Consider the following 16,163-nt stretch of genomic DNA (forward strand, 5'->3'; position numbering starts at 1 on the left):
TTCATCTGTTTCTGTAGATTTATAATCTGGCCCTCCATTTTTATGCAATTCTTGCTCAGGCAAAATTCGTATAGACATCAATGAGACTTTTGCTTAGGTAATGAATGAGTAAAAACTAAGGAAGGATTTCAAGATTTTGCCCAAAGATGATAAAGGAGATGTATTTAATAAAATACTGCTACAGTGTTTTAAAATTATTCCTCTTACAAAAGCAAATTTCTTGGAGGCAGAAATCCAACATTTTAGATGCAATAGTTATAAAAAACATATTGAGACTATCACAGTTGAAATAATGACAGAAGGCAAAAGATTGTGGGTATGACAACTTCACTGATAATATTTAAACACATTTTGAAAAAACAAAGCATTTCATTAAGATTATGCAGGAGACTAGAAGTGAACAAACTGATAATATGTTTGACGTTATATAATGTGTAATTCTAGTGTCTAATTAATTTGTAGGGAAATTATTGGCTAGCCTGGCTCATACAAGAGCAGGTATTCCAGAAGCAATTACTGAACTAGGAACTATCCAACATCTTTGTTATCATTTGTACTCAGATAAAGAAGAGGTAAAATTTCTCCCATCTCCCCAAAATAAAATGTTCATGTTGTGGTTTTTAAATTTATTTTTCTTCTTTATTAATTAAATCTGTTTGCACAATTAGCTAATGAATGTTAGCTTTATATGTACTAGTAGAAATATTTTATAAAACCTCTCTTAAACAACCAAAAACATATTAAAAATAAGATAACTGTGTAAGACAAAGTTCCTGGCCCCATTGAAATCAATGGCAAAACTTCCACTGACTTCAGGTGGCCAGGATTTCCCGCAAAGGTTTCAGTGTATGTTTGTTAAATACTTAAATCCTGATCGTGAATGGTAAATTTCTTACCTGATAATTTCCTTTCTGCTAGCAGTATCTACCACTATTCTGAGATGTATGTGAGGTAGACAGCAGTGAACAGAAGTCAGGAGAATTAAGAAAAAAGATTGAGATAAGGAAGACATCCCCCTCCCCCAACTTAATTGCCCAAAATGGCAATGCTATTACTAGATCACTGCTTGTAGCATCCCTGCCACAGGAGGCCTCTGTGAAGGACAGAAAGTCCATTTTATAGGATCTAATAAAGGTGTTAACTTATGACCACTTTGCAGCCCTGCAGTTTTCTAGAGTAAAAGCATAAGTACTTTTTGCCTATACAGTCATCATAGCTCTTGTGGCACGTGCCTTAATGCTGGATCACCTGGTGTCTTGCATACTTCTATGATGCCTAGCTTGATCCATATAGTTACTAATAGCTTGGATACCCTAAGCCTTTGGTTCTTTGGATGAAAGGATATAAAAAAGGAGCCCTAGCTTCTTGTTGATTTGGAGCTCTTTAATGCTTTTTGAACATCTAAAGTGTGCCAGAGCTTTTTTCTCAGATGCTGTGGCTTTGGACAGAATGAAGGGAAGAGTATCTCCTGTGAGGAATGGAAAAATGAATTCACCTTAGGCAAGAACAATTCCAGTATTCTTCACACCAGCTTGTCATCATAGAACATGCAGTGGAATTCCTATGTGAATAGAGCTGCCAGTTCAAAACCTCATCTAGCAGACGTGATGGTGACCAAAAAAACAGATTTTGATGGATAGGTAGAATAGAGATATTGATGTCAATGGCTCAAAAGGGTGTGGGGTTAGGACTTTTAATCCTAGGGGAGGTCCCCATTTGGGAACAAATAGTTTAACCACAAGTTTAGCCAGTCTGATTGCTCTAAGAAACCTGGATTCTTGAGGGTTCTCTGTTAAGGAACCAGAGGATCCAGAAAATAGGAGGTTACTTATTGCTGACACCTGGCGTGGTGTGGAGCTGGGCTGAATTCCATAGTTTACCCCTTCCTGAAGAAAGTCCAGGATATCTGAGATACCAGGATCCTTGGGATTTTTTTTTATGTTCTTCACACCACGAGCTAAACCTAGCCCAGATGGAGGAGCAGCCCTTTAGTGTTGAATCTTGCCTGGAGAAGAGTTCTAATTGCTTTCGAAGATCACTTGGCACAGCTAAGGCTTCTCTCTTAATAGTCAGGCTATCAGTTGTAGATAATTGTAACCGTGCCTCAGTGGGTCACAACTGAGGATGCCAAATTCAGGATGAACTGCTGAGAAATAGGGCAGACACACCCCAAGACTGGTTGCTATTCCCCTTATGATATACCAAACCAGCAACAAAAGTAAACTTCTGTTTCTTTTGGCTAACAAGAAGTCATAAAAGCAGTTTCCTCTGGCATTCCAGTCCTTGTATTACCACTGAAAACACTCGATTTAAAGGTGAGTGGTTCTTTACAACTATTCTCATCAACTAAAAGGTTCTTTTGATCCCAAAGGACCAGCCACACAACCAGGTCAATATATAATGTACATATTACCCAAAAAGCATGCTGATGCCAATCCCTAAAATCTAAAGGTTTATTCATAGAAACAAAGAAAGAAAGAAAGAAAGGTGAGAGTTAAAATTGGTTAAAGGAATCAAATACATAACAATCAATGCAAAGTTCTTGGTTCAGGCTTGTAGCAGTGATGGAATAAACTGCTGGCTTAAGTCAGGCTACCAGTGGTAGACCCAAATTTATCTTCTTTGTCAGGTTGAGAGCTGTGAGCATGCATCCTTGCTCGTTTTGATAATATAGTTGCTTTATTTAATGTGAAGAATACATCTTTGAAATCAGAATTAGAATCAGCCTCAAACCAGTATCAGGGACATTTCTGTTTCTTCTAGGTTCGTATAGCCTCAGCTGGTGCTCTTGGATACTTAACATTTAACCGCACTGCTTATCGCCATCTATTAGTGGAATGCAGGAACAAACCCAAGCAGTTCACACGTCTAATGAATAACCTCAGCAGGGATGCAAAAATAAGCCAGGACTTTGTAAAAGAATTCCAAAGGCAAAGACAAGTGGGGCTGCCTTCTTTAAGGTACCATATGCTGTACATTTATATGGGTGTGTGTTTACTGAAGTTAAAAAATGAAATAGAAATAATTATATGATTTTATATTTAAGGATAAATTTTCCAAATATGGAAGCAGAGGTTTGTATGCAAAAAATGCACGTGCATACAACTAAGCCACTGGTGCATGCAAAAAGATATTTGCTCATGCAAGTGCCTTTTGTGGGCACAGTTAGTCAATTTGCTTTGGCAAAAGTGGGTACATGTATGTGTGAAAGTTGGCCTCAACTTTAAGAAAATGTATCCTTTCTTGTGCACAAATATTTCCTTACTTCTCATCAAGCATAATCTCATGTTCTGTGTATATATATTTCAAATATATATACACTTTATCTCTGCTTTAGAAGATGGTTTCTTTTTTCTCATGTGAAAATCTAGGTGATATACTAGGAACCAGTAACACCACTCTCAAAATATTAATGTAACAATATCATTTGCAAATATCTTAGGCAAAATAGTCAATTGGACAAAATCCAAAGTCATAAGCTTGGGCAAGTTCTGGCAGGACCCTGTGCATTAGCATGAATCAGAATACTGTGCTCGGCACAGGGAGTGCAAAGCAGAAGTTTTACATCCCTAACATGCTTCCCCAAAACCCACAGGTCCTCTATGACAGAAATAGTGGTGGTTTGTTCTGGAGCATGATTTACAAATATTTTTGAATAGATGCAACTGACTCGACACTGGCCCCCTTCACTCTCCACAAATTGGGCAATCTCCTGACAGAATTCATTCCTGGCCAAAATGGGTGTATTTTAATGTTGTTTTTTTAGCATACATATTGGGTTGTGTTCATTGTGGGGCCATTCATGGAGGCAAAATTTAGCTCCTTGTCAAAAAGCTGTACATCAAATTTAAATGCTCTGTTTTATTATTTATATTTATAAAAATTCAATCAATACACAGAGCTACTACAAAAAATTAATGGTAGAATTTAGTAAATTATGGGCATCTCCAATCCCATATAAAAAACCAAAACAAAATTTATAATTAAGAAAAGACATTCATACTGAAATGAAAACTTAAAAATATAACTTATTTAGAAATCAAATGAACTCAGTTTACTGTTGGTATTACAGTAGCATATTGAGACTCAGTCAAAGGTAAGGTCCCCATTGTCCTAGGCTCTGTATGACTGTAACAAAAAGATGATGGTCCCTGTCCCAAAAAGCTCACAATCTAGGTTTAAGAGCCAGACGAAACAAACGGATGGGCAGGAAGAGAGTGGGAGGACAAGATAATAGTAAAATAAGCATATTTTGCATAGTAGGTAGTGAGTTTAGTCTGTAATCTGCCTAGCTATATGCAGCTGGTATTGCTTTTTTAAGCTTTTTATGATGGAGGTAGTTGGAGGACAAGGTGGTGGCTCTGCAGATTATGACAGGTCCCCCTCTTCTCCCCGGATATATAAAGGGGTATAGAAGAAAGTGTACAGATGGTTGTGGGAGAAGAGGACCAATGGATGATCTTTGACAGTTCAGATTAAATGGTTAAAGATATAGTTAAAGATAAATTTGGCTCCGTAATAATCCACCACAAGAACATGTTAAGAGTTAGACTTCTCTCAACCATAGCCCTTTGGGAACAGTGCAGAAAAGAAGACTGTTGCTAGAACAGAACTCCCCTGTAGTTTCAGTAAACCAGTAGTTGACAGCAGCTACTAGCTGCACACTCCTATCCTCCAGTTGTGAGGGTGGAACCTATCTCCCACCTCTACAACATGGGGTTGCAATGGGAGACTATCCCCGGCCCCCCTTACGCCAACTCTGGATATGGGATGGGTTGTGGATATGAGAGAGTCCCTACAACTCCTTTCCCTCAATGATAAAAATGAGAAGAGAGAGAATGTTTTAACAAATGTTGCTGTAAACAGGAATCAAAGTTTAAATGCAGGCTCGTTAACTTTCAGCACCACAATGCTGCCTAGTTATCGTGCACCTCTACAAGGTGTATTTACACAGAGTAACAGGAAGCGATGGCCAGGCCCTCATGTGTCAGAAGACCTATGCAAGCCAGCCATGCTAGAAGTTGCAGTAAGCATATTCAGGGAACACTGCTGAAACAGAACTTCTGTGATTGTATTCACTACTAATGTTACAGAAGTGATTTGCTTTTGCTGTATTCTAAACTACTATAAATTATAGCCAGTTATGGAAATAAAAACTGGCAATCCAATAAAACAGTTCTCATGGAAGGTATGGTATGGGACTGTACATCAGTTTATTCTAGCGAATAAACCTAGGACATAATAGGAATAAAGAAAATATATCTGACAAACTATATCCATGGTTACAAAGAGTTTTAGAAATGCTTTTCATAGTCAAACTCTTGCATGAATGATTAGGAACTATAATATCATAACTACATTCAGGCTAATAAAGAGAGAATTCTAAAGGAAACAGAATCAGTAATAGGGTTTGGAATGCTGATAAATACACTGTCTCTTCTGTACAGTGATGCTTCCTTTCAATCTTGTCATTGATTATATTTCTTTTAGAATTCTTTCCCAGAATTACATAAATCACTCAATTCCTAGAATGTATGGTGATAATCTTCCATGTAATTTTTACGTTTCTAACAGCTGTTACGCTTTCATACTTAAACCTAAACAGTGTGATTTGCCTGATGTTAAAACATCCATGTAACTTAATTCCTTACAATTTCATTTTGAGTTCTAAGTGATACTTTAAAGCTAAAAGGAACATTTGAGTAAAAGAGTGCAGTGCTTAAATTTATGTCTCAATAAATAAAATAAAAGCATGCTTCCAGACTGGAATCAGAAAATACCATCCTTTGTTCAAGAACAGACTGTGACATAAATGGAAAATGGATTGAATGAGACTCTAACATTAGACTTATAAGACAACATACATGGAAACAATTTGTAGATGACTTCAACTAAGATTCTGATAGAATCCCCCTCCTTTCCTGGTTTGCTGTGCCTGGCCAATGGGGGCTGTGGGAAGTGGCGCGGGCTGAGGGATGTACTGGCCACCACTCCCGCAGCCCCCATTGGCCAGGGGGCAGCGAACCGCAGCCAATGGGAACCAAGATCGGCCAAACCTGCAGACGCGGCGGGTAAACAAACCGACCGGGCCCGCCAGGGGCTTTCCCTTAACAAGTGGCGTCCCAAGTTTGGGAAACACTGCTTTAAACTAACATGTAACAAATATAAATTAAATATATTATTCCCACACAAAACCCTCCTATGTGGTGGTGATGAGGTTTCAGCCATATATCAATATTTTGAATTTCAAGATTTTTTTAAATTAAAAAAAAAAGAAATTTTTAAGATTAAATTTACAAGAAACACCAAATTCTGAAAGTCTTGAAATTCAAAGTTAAGATAGTCAAACTAGCTAAGCGTTCTGTAATTAGTGTCAATTTTGTATGTTTCTAATACTAAATGTGATGACTTGTTATCACACTGACTTTTGTTTTTAATGTAAATGGTTTAATATAATGATCTGTGTCTAAAGAGACTTAGATTAATAGCTGCCAAACAGAGTTAGAGGCCTGATGCTATGAGGTTCTCAATGCCTTCTGTATTTTGAAGGATTGGGACCTTAAGAACAAGTGGGGAAAAATTGCCTTCAGCATTCTATTTATCTAATGAGGAATTGGTAAAATTATTTTGTGTGTTGTGTATAACACTTAAGGTGATAAAGTGGCACAACCACTGTGGGCTGGATTGTAACTGTACAATCTGGCCTGAGAAAGAGACAGTGTGTAGTTGCACTGCCCCAGGAGCAAAGCAGGAATGGGGACCCAGATCAACGAAGGGACTTAGGCACCTAAACCCCAGATTTAGGTGCCACTGCAATCCATAAAACCCTAGCTCAGCTGCTACCTAACTCCGTAGGTGCCTAACCTCACTCAGTGCCTAAATTTTGGCTGTAAAAGCTTCCTGGGCATCTAAGAGGCTGGGCATGTGCACTGTTGCTTCAGACAGGCACTCAGGCATCTATCTCATAAGCCACAGCGCAAACATCAAAGCAGGTGAAGACAGGTATTGCCCTGCTTATCTGGCCTGTGGGGCTCAGTCTAATAGGCCTTGCTCTGATCATTCCGCATAAAATAGGTGGGGATGGGTGGGATGGGGTGAGGAGGCCTCCCTTATAATGTTTAGACCAGCGGTTGGGAAAGTCACCTGGAAGTGGGTTTAATTTTAGTTTAATTTCAGTTTAATTCCCCCCTTTGCCTGTTGAGAGAGATCTACCTCAGAATACTTCTCCTCAATCTCTTTATTGAAGCACTTCCACTTTGTAGAATTAGATATTAATTCGATCAAAGAGTGAGTGAATGGCTCTATAGTGCAGTGCTTAAGGCACTTACCTGAGAGGTGGGAAATCCTATTCAAATCCCTTCTCATCAGGCAGAGAGGGGGAACTGAATCATGATCTCCCACTGGGCTAAACATTTTAAGGGAGTACTCCTCCTTCCCCTGATGGTTTTGTGTGGACTTAAGTGTTTGCTGCTCCCTATCTCGGAAGAAACGGCTTAGGTGCCTGACTCGAGGAGAGGGGTTCCCAGCTGTGGATTGCAAGCAGAGAGAGATGCCTTCCTGCAGCGCAGACTGAGGCACCTAACTCCAGGAGAAGGACAGGATTTAGGGACACATACCTTTTGTTGGCATTTTCCATGGGCTATCTTAGGTGGCTCTCTACCTACCATGCTGGCTTTTGTGGATCCCGTTCTCTGGCACCTTTCTACCGGTATTGTATAGCCTAGGCAACTAATCCAGGGTTTATGGAGTCTAGTTATGTTTTCCAGTGCAGACCAATGCAATATCTAAGTCTATTTGTGGATCCGGGTGCAGACTATTACTTGGAGAGCAGGCTCCCCCTTTCCCCCACGGGAGAATTAATTTGCATCAGCACTTTTGTTTGTACAGTATATACCCTGGTCTGTGCTAGCTCTGCTGTGCTGGGTGGCTGACAGATTTGGGTGTGCAGAGCCAAGGCTTTGCCCAGGGCTGGCCCACAACATTTTGGCACCTAAGACGGGGAGCTCAAATGATGCCCTCCTGCCCCCTCGCTTGGGCCAAAACTTTGAAAGGTCTCAATTCTGCCTTCTTCCTGTCCTACTCCTCTCATGGTACTGCTCTGCTACCTACCCCAATAAAGGAGAACTAACAACTTAAAATGCCTTATTCAAAAATTTTAAGTAACACAACTTTCAAACACCTGAACAGCAAATGTAACTTTTCTTGTCTGCATAGTAAACACTGGCATTTTTATCTGTTTGAATAATCAAAGTGGTGCTTTCCATTCCTTCTTGGTTGCAAAGATTTGAACTGCTTCCTGAAGGTCCACAGTCTGGGCCAGCTCTTGCTCTGAGATGGTTACAAGGCCAACCAGCCTCTCCTGTGTCATTGTGGAGTGTAGATGTGTTTTTATTAACTTCAGCTTGGAAAAGCTGCGTTCTCCACTAGCAACTGTTACAGGAAGTGTTAGAAGTATGCACAGAACAACAAAAGCATTTGGAAAAAGGGTGGTTATCTTATTTGTGCACATACATTCCAGAACAGCCTTTGGAGTTGAAATGTATCTTGAAAGGGCTTTCAGTTCATCACCTAAATCACTCGCATCAATATCGTGCATGTAATCATGTGTCAACACTGTCTCTAGTGCCCTGCATTGCTGGTGTAGGTCTTCTTCAGATGTAGTGAGGAGTTTTGGAATATCATACAACATCCCAAATATACTGCTGTGTTCCTTGAGCTGCATGAAACGTTCTTCAACTGACTGTATTGCACAATCTAGCACTTGGTTAAAGAATTCAACTTTGAATTGTTGTTTGGGGTCTCTTATGGGATTATCCCTTGCCTCATAATCAAAATGTCATCTTCGGTGACATTCTTGAATGGGTGGGAAAATACCTTCAGTGTGAAGTTCCTCTGCACTCTTCAGAACATTCTGAAATCCCTCATCTGACCGGTAAGCCTGTAGGTATGACTTTGCTTTGTCCAATTGTTTCATTGCTCCAGATATATCAAGGTCAACATCTTTGAGTCTCTTGCTTACAACATTTATTTCAAACAGTATGTCATGCCACAACACTAAGCCACACAGAAATTTGAAGTTATGTATGTTTCTGGTGATTCCATTTCCCTCTGCCACTGTTCTCCCATGAACAGTTCCTGTCATAGCATTATCCTCCATAATGGCAACTATGGCATCATCTATCTTCCCAATTTGGTGTCTGATAGGCTTTATCGCCTCCAATTGACTTTCCCATCACGTGGCACTCAGTGGATTGGTGTTGGAGCAGAGAGCAGTTTGGAGGGAAGCAGAGGAGAATTTGGAGAAGTGCTGTGGGGGGGCTAAGAAGACCAAGACCCTAGGTAAAGGGATGCCTGGTTTGTGCAGAGGGAGGGCAGGAAACCCCACAAGCTGAAGGACAGGAGAGGGAAGTAGTCCAGGGGAAGGAACTGCTAGTTCAAGAGGTTTACCGCTATCCCTAGGGCCCCTGGGCTGGGACCCGGAGTAGAGGGTGGGCCCAGGTCCCTCCCTCTCCACTCCCCTCCTCTAGGACACTAGTGAGGCAGTTCAGGGGTGAGAAACGGTGCCCTGAACCCTCCCCAAGAAGAGAAAGCATGAGACCCATCAAAGTAGTGCCAGCAATTTGCCACAGTACATTTCTTGGGTGGTGACTCTTCTTAGATGCTCCTGGAGTACAGCGTCAAACTCTGACATCAGCTCCACAATTTTAAGAAAGTTTCCACTTTTTGGCACATACAGCTGATCTGAAGTGCCACGCAGTGCTAGGTTTTGGGTAGCAAGCATTCTCACCATGGCAATGAGCCTTTTCAGAACATTTTGCCAGTAAAGAGATTCTAATGCAGTCTTCTCTTGATGCTGATCATCTATGGTGGCCTTTAACCTTAGTCTCATCTCAAGCTCTTTCCACCTATGGAATGCTCTCTGGTGATTTTCTGCCTTCTCATGGCATACCAGATTTCTAGTCAGATTTTTCTAGTCCTTTGTTCCGGTAGAACCCAATGTGGCTGGAAAATCAGACTGGAAGAATTTGCAACAAAAACAGTATGCAGCATTCTGGGTTTTTGAGTACATGAGCCATGGCCTCTCCACTTTGTCACCATTGGGGATTTCACGCCAGTAATGTGTTGGATGGAAACTTCTATTTTCATTGTCTTTGGGGAACATGAAGTTTTTCACTTGCTGTGGCCCATGCAGTACAAGGAAGTCCCTCAGGCTACTGCTCAAGTGGGTCCACAGTCCTGGATCGTCTAGACTTAAGGAACTAAACTCAGCAGCAGCTGTTCCTTGCGACTCCACCACACTCTTCTCTTATCTACACTGTTTTCAGGAATGTGCATGGTTACATCCATTTGAGATGGAAATATGGATGCTGCAGTAGCTGCCAGGTCTCGTCCACTCTGACTAACCGGAAGATCATGCATCTCCTCACCACTCTCCTCCTCACTGGGGCCGGAAGTCTCACCGTGAACATTTGTGTCTATGTATCTCAGGGCTGCTCCTTCCTGCTTAGATAGAAAAGCTTCCTTTGCTTGCTTGCTTTTTCTGAATGCTGCCCCAGAGGGGTGTTTTCCTCTTTCAGTCATGACTGCTGTTCTGTGCCAGCTATAGTGGCTCTCAACACTCAATTGAAGGGGACAAATAAGCAGGCTGGTAGTAGGGCCTGAGTGAGGGAAGATATCAGCGTGTTAACTGGCTCCTACTACTTCAGTTGACTGCCTGTTCTCCTCAAGTGGGTTCAGGGAAGCAGCAGGAAAGAGGAAGCTTCCTGAGAAGCTGGTGTTAATCAGTCCAAGCTCCTCGGGGTGCTAGAGAGGTACATAAAAGGCCCCTCCTCCTCTCTCCCTGCAGCTCCAGAAGTACTCTACAAAATTTCTTCTCCATAAATCACCTATTATAGTTTTAACATCCTTGAATAGTTATTGAATTTTCTTCCAGCATATCCCTGCATCTAAAGTAGCCACAAAGTCAGTATATTAATGTGTGTTTAAGGTTCCCAATATATTATTCCAGTTTACATGTAATTTCTGCACACCAGTTGAAGTGAAATTGGCCAGACCTGCTTTTCATCTACACAGGTATAGGAAAGAATGACTTTAGCCAGGAGGATAAAACAGAGCCTGAAAGTTTCATTTAGAGGTACGGTGATGAAATGGGGGTTAATAGTGAGCCATAGATTTTACAGCTCCAAGATATACCTTTGAGCATAGTAGTATATACAATAATTTATCTTTATTCTCAAAAAAACCCTGACATTTCAAAGATCTTGGACTACACAAATTCCAGAAATGTATCCAGATGACACAGGCACAGATCTTAAAACAAACATGCATGCTTTTGTGTGCACCATGATATACATGCAATACATATAGTGTATATGCAAGTTGAGTTTGCAAGCATGCAAAGATATGTGTAAGCAGAAATCTGTGACTTGCACACAATGGGTATTTTTGCATGGGCACTTTTGCTCAAGTTCTTTTCAGAATTTTTCCAGACTCTCTCTGAGACAATAGTAATATAACCTGTTTAAAAGCATGAGTTTCAAGCTCCTCAGCCTTCAACTATGTTTACAACTGATGCAGATGAGCTGGAGAGCAGACCTAAAAGAACCCTTGATGTCCTTACAAGTCCAGGCTCCATGTGAACTGGGGAGGTCAATCCTAAATATCTTCTCATCAAGAACACATGAAAGCCTGCATTCTTCAGAATATTTTATCTCAATTGGAATGTGCTCAATTAACTTTATAAATCAGGCAGGAGTCACTGCACCGAACACTGAAATGCAGCTACCTGCAGTATTAAATCTACAAAGGAATTTTAGGTAGGCAGAGTGTATTTGTCTTACACTATCACAGGTGAGATACATGATCTAATGGTCCTTTCTGGCCTTCAAGTCTGTGAATTGTAGAAATACCAAAGCAATAAACACCTGACATATTTGAAACATGATATTCTCACAGATAGCTCAAGTTGTCAACTTTGCACGTTTTGCCTGTTTGGCTACTGCAAAAAACTCAAACTTTTATTTTGAAGCTGTTTTTCTGGGATGATTTTGTTTTAAGCCAGAAAAATTGGTCTTCCCTTCAACATTGCTCAAAACCTCCTGTAGGCTATTTACTACAGGGAAATTGACCTCCTCTCTAAGGGAAATTCTTTATCATTAAGTAAGAGCATCCATATTTCCTCAGGTACGTCAGCTGCCTCTATCCGGCCACACAGATAAAACAGTGTTAGTAGCCACATTTAAATGTAATTGATCCACTTTTATTAAAATAAATTGCAGTGACAAAAGGTTTTCTCAACCATTAGACTCAATCTTCAACAATCATTAAGGTGGAGCAAAAACTCAAACATTGATGTGGGGGAGGGGGGAAGAGAAAGAGGGAACTGAATAGCCAAAGAATAGCACAGGTCAGACAGTCTCCTATGCTCCCACTAAACGCTGGCGAACCCGCAGCTTCAAAGAGGGAGAGTAGCTGTCTATTGCTTCTCTGGAATCTCTCTCAAAGCAAGACATGAAGGATACTTAACTTAGTGATGAGATCATATGGAACTGACCCAATATGTATGAAGTCCTTTTTCACTTACGTTCTGTGTTAAGTGGGATCACATGTAGATATTTCCTTTTCTTGTCAGTCTAGGATTTGTGTATGCTGAGGTAGTTTCACTGTAACTCCCCTGTCGCTTTTCATCTTTGAGCATCTCTTAGCAGTGTTATTTGTTCATATTTTTATAAAGCACATCCAGTATTCTGTGCACAGTACAATTTTAAAAAAGATTTTAAGGAGTCCCAAATAACACTGACATGTTTAAAGGACTAGAGAGGGCTATTGGTGCATTGTTCCAAATGCTTTGCATTGCCACCTAAAAAGTCTGCAAGCCTTAAGCATTTTTTTGCCTGCTTACTCCTGCAAAATCTAAACCAAGATAGGATAAATGAGTAAGTCTTCTACATATAGTTTTGTAACATTACAGAGAGTAATTGTTTAGTCTTTTAGAGATAAATTCTCTGGTCCAGGTAGGAGCAGAGTACGGCCTTGAACATACTGGTATCAGTATAGTTCCAACGCAGAAGTTTGGGACGTTGATGTAGAAAGCCAGCAATGGAAGTCTGCAGCCCCTATACCTTGCAGAGAACAGCTCTGCAGGGGTTTCCTCAACCTCAGTATGGAGAAGGTTTTGGTGGCAGTGGTATGCCTTGTGGATCTGCAACAACTCTGGACTGCCAGGCAACCTCCCGATGCAGAGTGAGGTACTATAGCCACTGGAAGAACTGGGGCAATTGTGGAAAGGTTCTGTACTCTGCCAATGAAACAGGTTTCTCTTTCCTGATTCTTCCACTTACTTCAACTGTTCACTTGGAGCAGGATTTCCCCTTTAATCTCAGAGAGCCCAATCCTTCAGTTGCTTTGTATGCAGAACTCCCACTGAACTCAGTGAGCTTTGTATGCAGATAAACTGCAGGATTGGACCCTAAAGAAAGTAATGTATACACACAGGATTCTTGCCTGTAATTGTAATTCTCTGAATGTGGTATCCTTTGTGAATTTATGCTGATCATCTCACCTCTCCTTCAGAATTGTAATAATGTTGCAATAAAGGACTGACCATTATGCTCTCTAATTCACACATGAAGCACCTGTAACAAGGATTTATTAACCAAATTCTAGACTGATGTCACACGTCTTAGTTCCATGACCAAAAGTAGTGAACTAGAGAGTGATATGGGTAAGCCACAATCCTTTCTTTTATTAAAAACTATGATTTTTGAAATGTGTGTGTATTTTAAGATATAAAAAGAATGGCTGGGATTTTTTAAAAATAGCTCATTACTGGCCTAATTCTCCTCCCATTGATGTCAACGGGACTTTTGCCACCTTACACATATATTTGTGGTGGTGGTGCTATAAAGTGCATGTATGTAAGTTTTAGATGTTATTAGTGAGTGGTAGAACTGTAGGTGAACCATACAAATCTTTCTTTAAAAGTGGCCATAAAACTCTAACACCCATAGTGTCATATTTTGAAAGAGTAAGAGAATGCAAACCTTGTTTAAGCTTTATTTTTTATTGTAAATCAGTTCCATCTGGTAAGCTTTAAAGTAATCTTTTCTGTATGACTTATAACCCAGTAGATAAAGATTGCTAAATTGTCTTGTTTGCAAAAATAAAAAAAGGGCATCTGGTCATAAGAAGTCCACATTTATTTTTAATGTTGTTGAATGCTGATGGATACATGCTGAGTGGCTTCCGTGTTTGCTAGGCTCTTTGCAATAAGTTATCTGTAAGGCCCATTTTCTGTATGTTGATGCCAGCATAAGACCTTTTCAGCAGCGGAACGTTAACATCCTCTGAAATGGTCTTGAATCTCTTTTTTTATATATGTATTTTAGAGTATCATGGATTCACAGTGCAAGTGGTACACCACAACTAATATATATATTTTTTAAACTGCTTGGTTAAGTAGGACCTTTTCAAACTGACATTAGCCTAAATATTACCTAACTCTGACCTGATTAGACCATGCTGTCAGAATCCAAGGTGTATTTTATACCCGATTTGCCTGCAGACCTCCAAGGAAGGTGCTGTAAGGTGGGGTAAGTAAAAATTGCAAACCAGAAAAATCAACTATAAGGCCAAGGGGCCTTTGCTCCTTTTAGGTCAACATGCTATCTGAAGGAAGACTGATGTTCCAGAACTCCAAGATTTCACCTCTGAGGAAGGAAATCACATCACCAAATAACAGGCTATACCAGCCTTTGACAAGTCTTCCTGTACCTGAAAGTCTGCTGGTACTGTCTCAGCAACATTATCCTCTGGCTTCTCATCTGCAATTCTAGTTTCTATGTCAGAAAAATTCAGAAGATTGTGAGATCTTAAGAGTTCACATACCCCATTCTCTTAAGTATCTAATTTTTCCCCTTTTGTTTTTATTTGCTGGGAAACATCCCATCCTTTTATTTTTTTAATTTTAGGAAGTGGCACTGTGGTTGTGTACATGAGCATCTGTAAAATCCACACAGAGAAGGCACAAGAAAAAAAGCTCATCAGGTTTAAACAACTCTAAACTCTGCCTCATAGAAATACTTGTGTTCTGTATTCTGTGTACTAAGAATCTTAAAATTGCCGGTTGTAAACTGTTAATCAGAAGTTTGACAACTCCTATTTATCAGAATGTTCTATTAAGGCCTGTTATTATCTGTGTTGGAGGGGGGAAGGAAGGGGTTATCCACCACATAAGAATTGAAATATAAATTTTAATTGGGTTTGAGATTGTGGTGTATACATTAATCACTTGGTTTCAGTATAAAATATTCATCCAAGTCTAAATTCATATTTCATTACCTCTGGTATAACTCTTTAGTTGGGGGTTTATAACTAAACAGACAGCTAACCTCCTTAGAATACTTCTTAGGACTTATGAGGTTTGATTAGTAGTTGTATCAATCTAATGATTTAACTAATCTGATAATTTGATTTTAATCCAATATTACTAATTTATTTATTTGATCTTGATTTGATAACAGTATTGCTTAGTTTATTTTAGTAATATTGATGGGAGTTTAGTTTTATTGATATACTTCCTTGATTTTATTTTTTTGTTAAATTTACAAAGATGTAAAAAAGGATACTGAATCATATTTCTTTCAGTAAGTGACATGGGCCAGAAGCATTGAGAATTCATATAGATATCAGCACGTCCACCTAGGAGTCTAACGAGCACCCTCTTAATTATCCTTTGAGTTTAATTTTTTTTTTAAATTCTCACAACAGTTAATAAGCAGCTTTAGTTAGAGAATCTCAAACTACTTCGCAAACAGTAGTTAAGTCTTTCAACATCTCTGCGAGATTATTATAATATTGACTTTTATAGACAAACTGAGGTACTAAATTAGTAATTAAGAAGTATTTGTAACTTTTTCTGATACTGGGATTTTAAAAATGTTTATATGCCTAGATATAAAGATATTAACTTCAAAGAAGCTACTCATGTGCTTAAAGCTAATCATATATGTGTTTACAGGCCAAAAATCTAATATATTTATCAATGCATATTAGTTAGAACTCAAATGAGTTTGATTTTTGTGAATTCATAAGAAATGCTGAAAATATATTTAAAAAAAAAATACCCAGGGCCTTCATGTTATTAGTCCAAGGAAAAACCGAAG

The 16,163-nt window shown here is 39.5% G+C and overlaps 1 protein-coding gene across 1 annotated transcript in view; it reads left to right on the top strand.

Moving 5' to 3' along the window:
• ANKAR (ankyrin and armadillo repeat containing) overlaps positions 1–16,163 on the top strand; it is a gene marked incomplete at both ends in the record, with an annotated part of 48,485 nt that overhangs the window by 31,423 nt on the left and 899 nt on the right. Inside the window, 2 exons of the mRNA XM_084643085.1 lie at positions 463–572; positions 2,764–2,960. Coding sequence (XP_084499211.1) covers positions 463–572; positions 2,764–2,960 — 307 coding nt within the window. The remainder of the gene's footprint in view (positions 1–462; positions 573–2,763; positions 2,961–16,163) is intronic.

This window comes from Lepidochelys olivacea (genome assembly GCF_965140295.1).
Source record: "Lepidochelys olivacea isolate rLepOli2 genome assembly, chromosome: 11".
In the NCBI taxonomy this organism is placed as follows: Eukaryota; Metazoa; Chordata; order Testudines; family Cheloniidae; genus Lepidochelys; species Lepidochelys olivacea.